The following is a 15,295-nucleotide window of genomic DNA, read 5'->3' on the forward strand; positions in this document are numbered from 1 at the left end:
CGAATGATTCTAGTTCTAGGTCTTGTGTTAGTTCTAGTGGCAGTGGTAGGCAGCGCTAGTTAGCATAAGATATTACCATGTTGTATATTTTTATTGAACTAGAACTAACGCAAGATTAGCCGTTTAGCAGTTCTAGTTTTATACTATCACTAGAACTAACACAAGACCTAGAATCATTCGGGTTTAGCCATACTGAGAGATGAATGTTTCTAGGTGGTCGGCAACATCTCGAATTTCCTAATGTAATTTTTGCTTAAAACTGACCAATAGCAACCCTTCTTTTTGGCGCTTCAATTTAAAAACACTCCTCTGAATTAAAAAATAGAGTATAACAAGTTATAATTAATTACAAACTCTATAACTTTGATAATATTCATCACACAATAAATTTGGTTTCGTTTTCAGTTAGAAAGAGAATACCTTACCTTTTATATTTATATAATTTGATATCTTTGATTTGCTTCATTAAAATATGACCATCATTATTCCAACATTTTATTCCATGAGGATTATCTGGAACGATCTGCAACATAAAAGGATAAAGGGAATAGATAACGGATTAAAAAATGTTTAGGATTGTTTATGTTTATTAAAAGAAATTAATAATAATAATCACATCTTTTATTTTTCTCGTTAAAATAAAAAAGAGAACACTTAGGTTGGTAAGGTTAAACCTTACCGGATATAAGGACTTTAAATTAAATTAATAATATAAAAAACACCGGGATTTTTGTGACTATTGTTTCTGATAGAAACGATTTCTTTTTCTTTTCTGCTCTCGCTCTCGGCCGTTATTACATCACTTTTTATTCGATTCGGATAGGAATCTCGACACATATATTTTATTTATTTATATTTATATATAATTAATATATAAAATCGCTAGAGGACAAAGATAGATCGGTATCTACAGCGTTTTTTTTTCTCTTCAATATCGTCGATGTATTATCTACAAACTAGAAAACGTAATTTTTCGTAAATGAATTTTTTGTTGATAAAAAATTTTTTAAGGGTCGGCCCGAGGCGATCGCCGATGGAGAATTCTCTGTACACTTTTTATATTACAAATTATTTACAAAAAAAATAATAAAAATTAAGTACGAAACGCGATAAATGCATATACAATGTTATTTATTTATTTAATAAAGTTTAATAAGTCAGATCTCGATCGGGGAGTATCACAAACGTAGTTTTATTTTCTCTTTTTCATTCTTTTTAATTAATTTAACGATCGCCCACCGACCCGATCACGAAATAAATAATAAATACGACTTAAATCATTATAATTGTACTCTACGCCTGATTACACATAAGTTACGACAAAAAAATAAAAAGAAAAAACATTCAAATAAATAGTCCGAGGAGAAAAACGATAATCTAAAAAGGACGCACGAGAAGCCGTTTTTATTTTAACTTTATATATTTACACAAACGCACTACGTCACTCACTGGGTACGAGTTTTTAATTATTTCTTTTTAATTGTTTAAAAAGAAATTTAAGGAAAAACAACAACTGGTTGAAAAGGAACGACGAAAAATGTATGAGTTATAAAAAATTACCCGTTATTTGTACTTTTGTATCTTTTTTGCGTTTATGAAATATTACTTTATTTGAGTTTAATTTATTATGAAAAAAATACTAAAACGTCAACGAAATGCATATATACAGAGTGTTATTAAGTACTCAAATTCGTAATGAACAATCTTTTGATATATTTGAGATTTATGGCTTAATAAAATGTTGTCTGACAATGTTAATAAGATTTTTTTAATACTTGTATGAGATTATTAATGAAGCCTGTTGATTAATGTCACTATAACTGTCAGAAAAATCAAATCTGACACAATTTGAATGAATGAGAATTGAATTTTGAAAAATTTATGCCAGATATCTAACCATTGTGAGAGGTTCCTAAAGATTTTGACGATTTTTTAGACTTTTATCAGATTTTGTAAAATATATAAACCTTTATGTCACATTTCTAACAATGTTTTATGAAATGCTGGATGTTTTTAAATATATTTATCAGATTCTCAAAGTTATAGATGATTAACATTGATGTAAATAAAATTTAACAGTTTTTTGACAATATTGAACGATTTTTGATGATTTTATCAAATTTCTACTAATATTTATCCATTTTTTTATGATTCTAATTATATTTACCTAATTTTCCGTCGACCGTGTATTTATACGATTTATAAATGTATACAAAATCATACATTGACACCTATTAATAAACGATTTTAATATAAAAATTATTTAACCTCACTTTTAATGTGTCAAAAGTCAAAATTTATTATTGTAGTCTTACCAAATAGATATAGTGGTCGGTTGGGTCGGTATTACAGATTTCATTCGAGAATATTTACTAAATTGACTACTATATTAGTTCGGTCGGACTTTCTTAAAGTTTGCCAGTGATAAAATTGGGCGATTTTTCAACGATGGATTTTCTCTATTTTGTTGAAAAGACTTAACTAACTCGTATATTAATATCTCGATAATTAATCGCCTTCATTAACACACTTGTTGGTTAAATAACTATTAATACTTCTATCAAAATTTTGATAATTTCCAACAATTTCCAGCAAATTTATTAACATTTCTGAAAACTTTGTAATGATATCTGACAATATTAATACGATTTTAAAAGATTGTAATATTTGCATCAGATTATTAACGCTATCTAATGATATCTGACAGACCTCTGAGGTTATCTACAAAGTTTATCACATTTCTCATAATTTGAAACGATTCCTAAGAGATTTATGACAAAATAATATTAATCAATTCGTTTCATGTCATTATCTTTTTTTTATTATTATAAGTAATAATTTTTGTAATCTTTGATTAGATTTTAAGAATTTATCAGATGTTTAGTAATTTTGAGCTATTTGTGGTGATAATTACGAGATATTTAGCAATTTTTAAAGAATTAATAAATAATTATTTGATTTTTATGAGAGTTTGAACCATTTACAAGCATTTTCAGCCATTATCTGATAGCTGATAACATTGAACAACTTCTAATCGTGTTTATTTCGAATATTTACGACTTTTAGTATATTCATTGTTATCAGATTCTTGATGTTTTTTAAAAATATGGAATGATTTATCACGATATTTATCTGATTTTGAATCATTTTTGGATAATTATTACATTTCTGACCACTTTCTATGTTTATATAAGATTTTTATCATGTATCTGATTGCTAAAGATTTCCTTCAAAATTTTTGACAATTTCTTTTATAACACCCTGTATATTATCATCTATCATTTTGACCTCATCATATAATTTAAATAACTTATTAAAATACTCTTTTTGTTTACGAATTAATAAATAAAAATTATAACTTACGTTGATTCCACGCAAATTTTTTTAAGCCTTCATTAAGTAAAATAACATATTTGAGATCCAAAAAAAAAATTATGTCTCTTGAGTTTTCTAATACTGTAAAAAAAAATAAATTTAAATTGTTTTTAAAAAAATATCTTTCCAATTCGAAAAAAAAAAAAAATAAATTATCCTCATACATTTCAAGTCTTTTTTCTATCTTCATCTTTCAACTCGTTGTTTAGATCCTTCCAAATCAATTCTCAACCCTCGATCCTGCTATCGAGGCTCCTCCTTTTTGTGTAAATCAGTGGGAGGTGTCGCGCACAATTTATGTGCAAGAGGTGGGGGCGGCCCGGGGCCCCTCAAATGCATCAACGCGGGGTCTTTTGTCCGTAATTGCGCCGGATGCGGCGCATACCCACCGAACAGTTTCGCGCGTTCCTCTTCCGCTCGCATCGCGTCGATCAGCGGATTGTATCTCAGGTGGTCGTATCGGTAAAACGCGTCCGCGGGAGGCGGCGGGGGCCAATGGGAAGTTGGCGGTTGGTACGGATGACCCAATGTTTGACTAAGCATACGTGCCCGATCCAACATTGGGGGTTGCATCGCGTGAGCTGGTGGACGCAGGTACGGATGGTAGCGGGGGTCGGTTACGCGGGCGAGTTCCTCTTCCTTCGAGCGAGGTTCCTCTTTAATTCGAACGACTTCCCCGTGATCCAAAAGACCATTTCTGTGTGGGGATCGATCGCGTAGAACTGGATTTAGGGCTTTTGACGATTCGAGGCGTTGCTGATGGAGAAGTCGTTCGCGTTCACGTTGTTCTCGTTCTAATCGTTCTTGTTCGCGGCGTTCTTTTTCACGACGTTCACGTTCTCGCTCCTAATTAACACAAAAATAATTATTATAAGTATATAAAAATAAATTAATCGATTTATCGTATACCTGTTGTTCTAATCGTCTTTGTTTTTCTTCCCTCTCCCTCCTTTCGCGTTCCTCCCGTTCCCTTCGAAGTCTTTCCCGTTCCCTCTCCTGTCGTTCGCGTTCTTCTCGTTCCCGTTGTTCGATGAGTGGATCAGGTTTCATTGCCCACGGAGCGGGAGGTGGTAATCCGGGTAAACTAGGTGGTAGGGCACTAACACTAGGAAATGTTGGCACTGTCCGTTGGAGACTCCGCCAGGGATCGTGTAATTGCAACCCCAAATCTCTTCCGCCGGCGAACGGCGATACTCCAAAAGGAGAAGCACCCGCTGGACTAAAACCAGTTGTACCATAACGGGTGAATGGAGATATTGTTGATCCTATAATCAAAATAATTTATTAATTTCAAGATAAATCTTATTAATAATTAAAGTTTGATACTTACTACCTATATGTGAGGCAGGACTTGTAAATAAGGAACTGTGGTGTGGTGGTTGGTCGTAAGTTGGTGGTCGATGAGGCAGCGAGGGGGGAAACGATGATAGATCATGTGGTCGTGTCGGATGTACACTGGGTGAAAACAGATGCGTCGGTGGTCGTAATAGATCTTTGGCTGGACCAGATTTGACTTCGCCGCTTTTCTGTTGGTGATGATAAATCTCCCACGCTATCCGCACGTGCATCGCGTTCCACTTGCCCGTTTTCTAAACCACAAAAACAAAAGAAATATATTAATCAAGCTAATAACAATAAATCAAAACATTGATTGATGATGATGAGCTAGATATTGGGGCCATAAAGCAAAGCCAATAATATCCGAGATCAGTATCAGGAAGTGTGAACCACCCGAATATTATTACGTACCGTGGGTTTGGGTTTGCTGGGGTCGGGCACTATCGCCTGTGGACAAGAGAAAGCGTTAAAGCAACAACCGAGTTAGTTAAAAAAAAACGGAGCAAAAAATTAATTTGTATTATTTCAACACATCATGCGTTTTATCATAAAATTTTAATGAAAAATAAAGAATCATATTTATCGAAGGGTAAATATTTGGACCACATTATACATTACTTGACTAAGCGACATTTTATCGTTTTTAGAGATATTCATGCTGTCTGGTAGGTAAAGAGGATATTATATATCGACTAGTTCACTTTTAAATGTCAAAAATAATTTGATTTTTAATTAAGAAATTAAAAATGCTTTAAAGTGAGCCCAAACATGACCTGAATATATTTTTTAATTATCCAAAAGCAAAGAAAAAAATATGACGTTGACAACCGGAAGTACGAAATTTCCTTTTTGACGATTTTGGGTTCGATCTTCTTCTAGGAAATTAAAAATTCTTTAAAACGAGTCCAAACACGACAAGGTTATTTTAAAAAATGACTGAGATATAACCAAAAATAACTTAATTAAAAAAAAAATAATTGACGATCGGTGTTTCTTTAAAACATATCTTCCTTATTTTTAAAGATAACCCCATCGTGTTTGGGCTTAAATTAAACGATTTTTTATGAATATTATAAAGAGAAATGAATCTGGAAAAAATAAAATATAATAAATTTGACGTTGACAACCGGAAGTAACAAGTAATATTTTGTTTTTGAAGATTTTTGGTTAGATCTTCAAATAGGAAATGAAAAATCCTGTAAAAGGAGTCCAAACACGACTAGATTACGTTTAAAAGTAACTGAGATATAACTAAAATAAAAAAAAAAAACAATCGAAGATCGATGTTTTTTAAAACACCATATCTCGTTGTTTTTAAAGATAAAATCATCGTGTTCGGGCTCATCTTAAAGGATTTTTAATGAATAACATAAAAAAGAACGAATCAAAGTAAAAAACGGAAGTCGTTAATTGGAACTTGTCAACCGGAAGTACTCATATCTTCGAAATTTTTCACATCACAACAATTAAAAAATCATATTTCTATTATTTTTGGAGATAATTTAAAAAAAATGTTCTAAAATAACATTTGAAAATAACCGAGATACCACCAAAATTAACATAAATTTTTTAATTTATGTTACAAAAACAATCGACGATCGTTGTTTTTTGAAACGCCATATCTCCCTTGTTTTTAAAGATAACCCCATCGTGTTTGGTCTCATTTTAAAGGATTCTTAATAATTTAATTTTTAAATGTTAATACCAACCTTAATTTTTGATTTTTTTTATTATATTTTTGTTTTTGTGACAAATATTAAGACATTTTATAAAAATTAAGAATATGTCAAAATGACGTTGACCTTACAAACCGGAAATTGCTTATACCTCGAGCAATATTGGAATTAAACGTATCATGTTTGGACTCATTTTAAAAGATTTTTCACGACGATTACAAATATGTTAAAATTGACGTTGACATTCTCAACCGGAAATTAGTTATCATATAATAGAAGTTTTATAACTGAAGTTAATCTAGTGTTAGTCACTTTTCCGCACTTTCTTTTTATTTTTAACGTGTTTTTTGGGCCAGTTCACATTGATTAAAAAAATCGTCGATTTTTAAGCCACATGATGATTCTTGAAGTTTTCCCAAGTGTCTTAGTTATAAGTGACAAAGGGTCTATTAGTAGTTTAGTAATATTTTTTTCTACATTACCCAAACATTTCTAAGAATTTGATAATTATTAAAATGTGTGCAATCGCGTTCTAGATAGTTTTGGAGATTCCTATGCGATACTTGTAGATGTCGAAAAGTCTCCAAAAGCCATCTAAACATTTCCTTAATAATTAAAAAGTGTCTAAACACAAACAAAAATTAGGCACCCCAATTTCTTTTCTAAATTTTTAGGGCTGCACTCTCATAGTTTTCTTAGACTTATTAATTTTCGCATTTAGGTTGCAGTTAAGGTCTAAATTTATAATAAATAAGTTATCTTAATTTAAAAAATATTAAGATTGTTAAAAATAATAAATTAGTGGAAAAACATTCTTTAACATAAACATAACACTTTATTAGCTGCGAAGTTGTAAATGGTCGTGACAGATAAATAAATATCGTGCTGTGGGTGTCACGGATGAGATTAGCCTAAATAAAGACAGCTCTAACATCATCATAATGTGTTGGTTATTAATTATGTTAACAACAATAACACTACAATACTCGACTCTTACCACACCAGAATAATTATAATTTAATGTTTTTACCCTTCGATAAATAAGTACATATCAAAGATTTTTTTTTATAATTAACTCTTACTTTTGGTTGGAATGGTCCCAAATGATTAGGGGGCACAAACGGTGTGGGCCCGGCCGTTAGGCCTGGGTGTAGAAGACTAGGAGTGTACCCCGGGTAATTGGACATAGCCATATTTTGACGGTAGAAAGGCGATTCCACGGAGCCCAACTTTGGGATGTCCTTGAACTGCAACAAAAAAGAACAAATTGATACGTTAAAAAATGTAAAGTAGATTTAGATAGAATTAAAAGGGAACCAGATAAAAACGATCCCATGACGTTTTCAATTGGTACACAATAAAAGAAATCTAAAAGAAGATAACACTGAATAACCCTCGTCTTCTTTTTGTGCCCTTTTGTGTCCTATTGATTTATTTATATAAAAAAAAACCTGTTTTTTTTTATCCATTTTATGTCTTCCAATCTTGATTGCTACAATTCTTTATTTTTAGAATGAGAGGAATAAAAGAATAAAAAATAAAGTTTTCTATTTAAAAGTAAAATAAACATTCTACACTTTATTTAACTTATTTATCAGACTTTTCTTCTTCTTCTTTTATCTTTTCCATCATTTCCTTTTGTTGTTTCGCTAATTCCTTATGAACCTTAACTTGATCCTCATGATATTTAATTTCTCTATTTAATTCTTCCTTTAACTTAGCTATTTGCTCCTTTTGCTTCTTATAAAAGTACTCCTCCTCCCTCGCAACTTGCAATTTACCAAAAGCACCACCCGCGTCTCGTATAGAACCACCACCCCCACCACCTTTCCCAGCTCCACCTCCAGGACTACCACCATGCCCTCCATCCTCTGAATCAGATCCCATATATCGAGATGTACAAGTTACGGGAATTCTTTTATGTTTTATAAGAAAAAAACAACGCATCTTATTTCGATGGGAAATTTTGATTTAAAAAGAAATATTTTTTTTGTTTATGAAATTTTTATGTCATGATGATGTTGCAAAATGATAGATGTCAATCAAATGATTTAATGCAAACTTACCAAAGGAGAAGGAAACAACGTAGACGCTGGTGGTGGTGGTAAAAGACTCGTCGTATGTTGATGAACGTGCGTATGATGGTGTTGATGTTGGTGCATTTCCGTCCGAAGATACGGCGGTGGCGCCACATTCAAAGAACGATCCTGCGTCGCCAAAAACCTATTATCCAATTCCCTCCGAAGCATGTCGGCTTGGTTCGTTTGGAAGAGATTCTCGGCAGAAAACGGGTTCGGATTGGGAGCAGACGACGCGGGCGGTTGCGATGCCACCGTCGGTGCTAACGGCGACGCTCGCGCCACCGAAGACGATGGCGGAAGCGGTGCTGCGAACATCGGCGGTTGCGTGAACGATTGGTGTAGCGGCGGGGTTGGTCGAGGCGGAGGCGCGGGGCTCAATTGAGTGGCTTGAGCCGCCCCCGACCACACTTTATTTAAGCTTAGACTAGACGAAGACACCGTGGTGGCTGCTGGCGTCGGTTGACCCGGTTGGGGTTGAGGAATACCACTTGATGTTCCTTGAGGGGTCGCTACACTGCTCCGACTCAAACTGCTTACGTTGCTGCTGTTGAAAAACAGAAAAATTATTACTTAGAATCTAAACAAAAAATTAATTGTTGATGGCAATTAAACCATAAACCCAAAACTAAGCAAAACTATTGTTAATAGGTATCTAGACGTTTCTAAGAATTTTAAAATTTATCAAAAACTGTTTAAACGCTTTCTGAGTACTTTTGCAGATCCCTAGGCGACACTTATAGATGTCAAAATGTCTCTAGAAAGTTTATTAGTTCTTTTCTACATTTCCAAGGATTCCCATAATTAATAATTTTTAATAAAAATACGTCTCTAAGGCTTTTATAAAAATTAATCAAGTTAATAAACCCTACCGGTATCAACATCCTCAAGGTAATTTACCTTTTTACGCTGCATGATACTTATCTATTCACTACTCTTGATTAATTAATTTATTATTGCCTCATGTTTTTGAGAAATGTTTTTTTTTATTATGTATGGAATAATAAAGAGTAATGTGATATGTAAACTAAGATGTTGATTTCATTGAAAATAAGGGACCCTATAACAACTCAATAAATAAAAATATTAACACCTCAATGCAAACAAAATCGATGATTTTAGTAATTTAAGCATTTAAGTAAACAACGAAAAAATATAAATACTTAAATAAGTCCAAACTCCACATATTTAACTTTGATATTAATGGAGATACAATCACTTCCGGTTTAAAACGTAACGTCAATTTTGACATATTTGTCATCTTCATTAAAAAACCTTTAAAATGAGTCCAAAGATGACGCACTTATCTTAAAAAACAAAAAAGTTAGAATAAAAAACATTAAACCCGAAGTTAGCAACAATGAAGATAGACAATAATTTAATTTTTAAATGTTAATACCAACCTTAATTTTTGATTTTTTTTTATTACATTTTTGTTTTTGTGACAAATATTAAGACATTTTATAAAAGTTAAGAATATGTCAAAATTGACGTTGACATTCTTAACCGGAAGTTAACCATAACTTCATTAATATTGAAGATAAATATGTCGTGTTTGTACTCATTTCAAAGGATTTTTAATAAAGATTTCAAATATGTCAAAATTGAGGTTGTCATTTTAAACCTGAAGTTAGTTATCATATAATAGAAGTTTTTTATTTTTAACGTGTTTTTTGATGCAATAATGATTTTTTTATATACTAACTAGTTTCGGTCACATAAACATCCTCAGGAGAATCGGAAAAATAAATTAATAATTTTTAGAGATGATTTATAAAAAGCATTAAAACATGAATTGATTTAGCTGTTGACTAAATAATATTTAGTTGATTCATTTTATACGTGAATGCACTGAATAATATTTTCCGGGCGTTTTATGCATTACAAGTACTTTACATTATCGACAACAACCATGCGTCCACTGCATCAATAGAACCCATTGTTTTCAACTGCATTCAATGCTCATAATAGAACGAAATTCATTTCGTGCCCACTCAATATTCATAACCTCTTTTTCTTTAACAATACCAACCTGTAACTTTCCCTTTCCCTCGTCGGCGAATGCCCCCTTGGTGATGATGCGGTCCTACTGACCACCGTTGCCGGATGAACCGGATGTACCGCTTGAACCGTTGGAACGGAAGTCGTAACAACAGCGGTAACAGTCGCCGGTGGTTGGTGTACGGGGGCCGAATACGGTGTTTGGGAGTACGGTGTGTAAAGGGGTTGATAAGGAGCGTGATAAGCCGGTGCAGATGTTGCGACCGCCGGACTTTCCGTTCTGGACCGATTTGATGTTGGCGCCAAATCGTGGGGTGGCAACATTGGCACTGCCGGAGCCGGTTGTTGTTGCGGTTGTTGTGGTGGCACTCCGGGTCCGCCGATTGTTACCGGTGAATTTGGAGGACCCGTTAATTGAATATCCATTGCAGTTGCCTAAACGCAAAAAAATAATAAAAAAAATTTCGTTTATTACAATTTTTTTTACCGTAATTTTTTTATCAAGTGATATAGCCCTAGATATCGTTTGTGGGATCGGTGGGGGTGGTTTTTCTTCTATCCTAACGGCGGCCGATGCCGCCGTATGTTGCGGAGGCGGTGGAGGAAGTTGCGCGGGTGCCGGAAGCGGTGCCGGCAAGTCGGGGGGCGTCGGCGCCGGCACCGGGGAGTTACTCGTTCCATTGCTCAAAGGGAGGCTCGGAGGTAAAGCACCCGGAAACTCGTGTTTCCGAGACGCCGGGGCTGAACCGAATATCACCGAACTCGCATCGGAACCCTATAAGAAAAAGCAAACAAAAAGATTAATTAAAAATTAATTAATTAACGAATAATTCTAACAATAACTCATTCATATTATCAAAGTGGATAATAAACAATTATTTTTTAGGAAATAGAAGATAAATTTGGATTATTGTACAAAGTACAACGACAAACAATAAGTAATTAATTCAAGTACTTTCAGAAACGCTCGAGTACTTTCAGAAGCTTTTTATTATCTAAACCGATTACATTTTATTTTATTGACGACCACTTAAACCCTTTCCAATACAATGAAGGGATAATACCTATTCAACGCGACAAAAAAAATGTAGCATTTAATTTTAAAAGAAATATTACTCCGGGAATGTGCCGCCAACCTTCACGTTAATATTAATACCCTACAGAATGCTATTTTTGTTTAAAAGTGGGCGGTTAAACCACGAGCTAACAGACATCTATTTTAAAATTACCCGGAGATGTTTTATCTTGCAATAAAAATCGTCATATTTAATCCTAAAATTTATTCAATTATTTAAGCTAATTTATTTATTCATAAATTCAAAAAATATATATATATTTTCGCATCCCCTTTTTCACAAGCCATAAAACCGTTCACACCCGTCATTGTTATAAAAGATAACGTGTCTCGTATAACAACACAACGCAAGGGATACATTGGATGGTGTAGGTTGGGGATGAATCATCCGGTTCGCAACCGCAGCACAGTTATGATAATGTCCCTACCACAAATCCGCCGCTTGGAAACTAATACGACAACCCAATAAATGTGTAATAGTGGGGTTGAAAGGTAGGGGGCGCGCTACCGGGGACCACCCGAACGAAGAGAGTATCAGGGGGGAAAAACGATGGGGACGATATCGATCTTCATCCTGAATTTTTCGTTGTTCCGGAGTCGCGTGTGACCGAGTTATTTTTTTGTCATAAATGTTGGAGTTATCACTAATATTTAAAAGGGTGGTGATTAAATTTAAATTGTAACTGTAACGGTATTCACGTGTTGAAGGTTTCAAAAAAACCGAAAAGATAAATTTAGAGAACATTCGGAATCATTCATAGTAATGGGTAAACAATACAAAGCATTAGGAGTATCATTGGGAATATTAGGGGTTATTGGGAGCCATTCGGAGCAATTTTTAGTTATTAGGAATTATTTAAAACAATGCAGGTTGTTGCAAGTCAAAGCAATTCGTTCCATTAACATATTAAACACTACTTTGTTGATTACAAAATCAACAGATGAGAGTGTCTCGGGACTTATTGAAAGCCATTCGGTGTAATTAGGAACCATCACAAAGCGTTAGGAATCACTTAGACTAACTGAAGCATTTGGAAACCATACAAAATTGCTACGTGTAGTTGGTTGCCAATGAATAAAATTGAGAGTACTACGTTCCGAGGTATTAGGAACCACTTAAAACCATTCGGAGTAATTGGTAGTCAATGAGATGTACTGAAAGATTCGTTAGGAGTAATTGAGAACCGTTTGGAGTAATTAAGAGGACATTAAATGGATATCTGGATTACTTAGAGCAATTATGAATTATTCAAAACCATTCAAAATCACTCGGAGCAATTGAGAAATAATTTAGAGTAATATCGAGTTATTGGAATTCATTCAAAATCTGTCGAAAAAATTGGTAGTCCTTGAAAAGTATTGAAAATATCATTAGGAGTAATTGAGAGCCATTCGGAGTAATATATCTCTTCGAGATTGTTTAGAGCAATTATAAATTATTGGAATCCATTCAAAGTCATTGGGAGTAATTGGTAATCATTGAGAAGTACTGGATGTATCGTTAGGAGTCATTAGGAGCCATTCGGAGTAATTGAGATTTATTCAAAATCACAAGAAGCAATTATTAGCCAATAAAAAATATAAAAAGTGTCATTGGGATCCATTAAGGAATGTTAAGGTTATCGTGAGTAATTACGAATTATTGAGAACCATTTTGAACCACTTGAAGCTTGGTATCTGGAGTATCATTAGGAGTTATTGGAAGTCATTCGTAGCAAATGTTAAGGGTTATTAATGTTGATTGACAGAACGTAAAGGCAAGCACTGAGTGATAATCTGTATCGCGTATTTCGTTAGCTAGTAGGTGTTCTAGTTGGTTTCCTTTTTGTGATAATCCTTGCATGTTAATGTTTATTATTTGCAATTGTTTTGGTGTTTTTGTAGCTTATTGTATGCGTTTTTCTTTTCTCATTTTGAGTAATAGTTAAGTCTCCTGTTTCTTGTTGTAGATTCTTTCTAAAAAAACTATTTACTCGTACTCCAGATGGCCATAATTCGGGTTGTTTTGTTTTCTCTAGTGCTATATATATATATATATATATATATGTCAAGACCAATATATTATAAAAGAAGATGGTGTCGTGGACGATCGACCACAATGCACGTTACAATTTCGTAGATAATAACGAGTGTCTCATAGTGTGAGTTTCGTCAACATTCCAAGAAGTACGGAAATATCGTAACGCCATACTGGGGTGAGTTCAAACACTTCCTACACTAGGTAGCCTAGTACACACAAATCTAACGAAAGTATCTCGAAAATTATGATTCCAGAAAATGTGGAAGAATCAGCAAATCTTGTTCCGCTAATAAAATAATATATCATTGATACAGTGTAAGTTGTTTTCTGTAAGTAGGTCTAGTGTTCTAGGAACAGTATCTTATCTATGGAAGTAATGTTTACTTTTCTAAAAGGAAAATTTAGTTCATTCGCAGTATCTAGTCTTCTCAAAGCAGTGGGCAAAGATCTATATGCAAATCTAATCTTGCATTGGCAGTATGGAAGCAGTAAATAGTGTTCTGGAAGCAGTATCAAGTCTTCTGCAAGCAGTGGGCATTTTCTAAAATTACATGAAGATATTTGATCCATGTCGACCAGTTATTTTCTGGTCGCAAATGAAACTATTAATTATAGAAGCAGTTTAATAAGATATTTAAAATCATAAATTGAGTTCATACAAAAATATCCTCAATTCAAGTTCAATTACACTGTTATAGTTAGACGTTAAATCTTGAATCTCGAAGATATTATTGAAGCAGTAGAATTCAATGGGTACGTACAACTAGCAATTTGCAAGCAGTTAATATAAATAATTGGCGTTTAACTGGCATCAAGGCTACCAACAGGCGATCTGAAAACTTGCATGAGTAGTAGTACGGGGCCTTTTTCATATAATTTACGACGCCATTAGTTATTAACGACTATAATCGATGCAAGCTGGCAATTTTCCTTAATTAAAGGTTAAACCGATAGTTCGCTAAACGCAACTTGTATTTATTTATCAAGGCCAAACAAATATTAAAAAAAAATGGTAATAAAATGTTTCAATAAAAATTTAATTTTAGTTTTAACATCAAATGTGATAATTAATTAAATGGTACTTCCTTCATCGATGTCAATTACACGTCAGTTACGTCGACGGCCTCCCAAACCCGAACTAACTTAATTATACAGCAATTAGTGTGAATGCTAATGGGTTTGAGACGCCTTGTACCCAAACACACACCTCTTTGTTAATCAAAGAAGTGAATTTACGTTTACACAATTTTCAAAAGTGACATTTTCTGGGGTTATGTGTTTAAAAGGAAAATGCTTTTCGCGTAATTGCATTAACAGAAGATAAGTGTTAAATTTGAATAATTAGCGTTCAAATTGAACCAAGGCTATTAAATGGTTATTATATTTTTTTGCGTAATCATGGATTAAAATAATTCCAGTATCGTTTAGGAGTATCGTAATGAATGCAATAGCCGCGGATAATTATATCAATTATATCGAGTTAATTACATTTACTACTTCATGGAGATCGTTTTTTAACATTATAAACACGAAACTTTCTCTCGGCCTCAATACTTAATATAAAAAAATATAAAATTATTTATAAATTTAAAAAGAAATGTTTACTTTTATTTACGCGATACATATAGGGCTTAACAAATGATTGTGTATATTTACGATAGAGAACTCGGTTTAACGATTTATTGCAATATTACACACTGTTTATAATAAACCTGGGTAATAGTCTCTTTTA

General features: G+C 33.3%; 1 protein-coding gene across 6 annotated transcripts in view; it reads right to left on the reverse strand.

The window, feature by feature from the left end:
• Positions 1-432: 432 nt before the first annotated feature.
• The window catches only part of LOC111426364 (autism susceptibility gene 2 protein-like), a 37,025-nt gene continuing 22,162 nt past the window's right edge, over positions 433-15,295 (reverse strand). The window contains exons 6-14 of one of the 6 annotated variants that reach the window (XR_011640248.1): positions 10,956-11,243; positions 10,500-10,903; positions 8,456-9,014; positions 7,472-7,636; positions 5,125-5,160; positions 4,706-4,964; positions 4,285-4,640; positions 3,364-4,221; positions 433-523 (exon numbers count right to left, since the gene is read on the reverse strand). Coding sequence is in view for 4 of the 6 variants with exons in the window: in XM_023060851.2 (XP_022916619.2) it covers positions 3,619-4,221; positions 4,285-4,640; positions 4,706-4,964; positions 5,125-5,160; positions 7,472-7,636; positions 8,456-9,014; positions 10,500-10,903; positions 10,956-11,243 (2,670 nt within the window). In the remaining 2 variants the exon portion in view is untranslated. Of the gene's footprint in view, positions 524-603; positions 4,222-4,284; positions 4,641-4,705; positions 4,965-5,124; positions 5,161-7,471; positions 7,637-8,455; positions 9,015-10,499; positions 10,904-10,955; positions 11,244-15,295 lie in introns of those variants that run through there. The other 5 variants (XR_002707820.2, XM_023060852.2, XM_023060851.2 and 2 more) reach the window with 5 other exon arrangements.

This window comes from Onthophagus taurus, chromosome 5, assembly GCF_036711975.1.
Source record: "Onthophagus taurus isolate NC chromosome 5, IU_Otau_3.0, whole genome shotgun sequence".
NCBI lineage: Eukaryota > Metazoa > Arthropoda > Insecta > Coleoptera > Scarabaeidae > Onthophagus > Onthophagus taurus.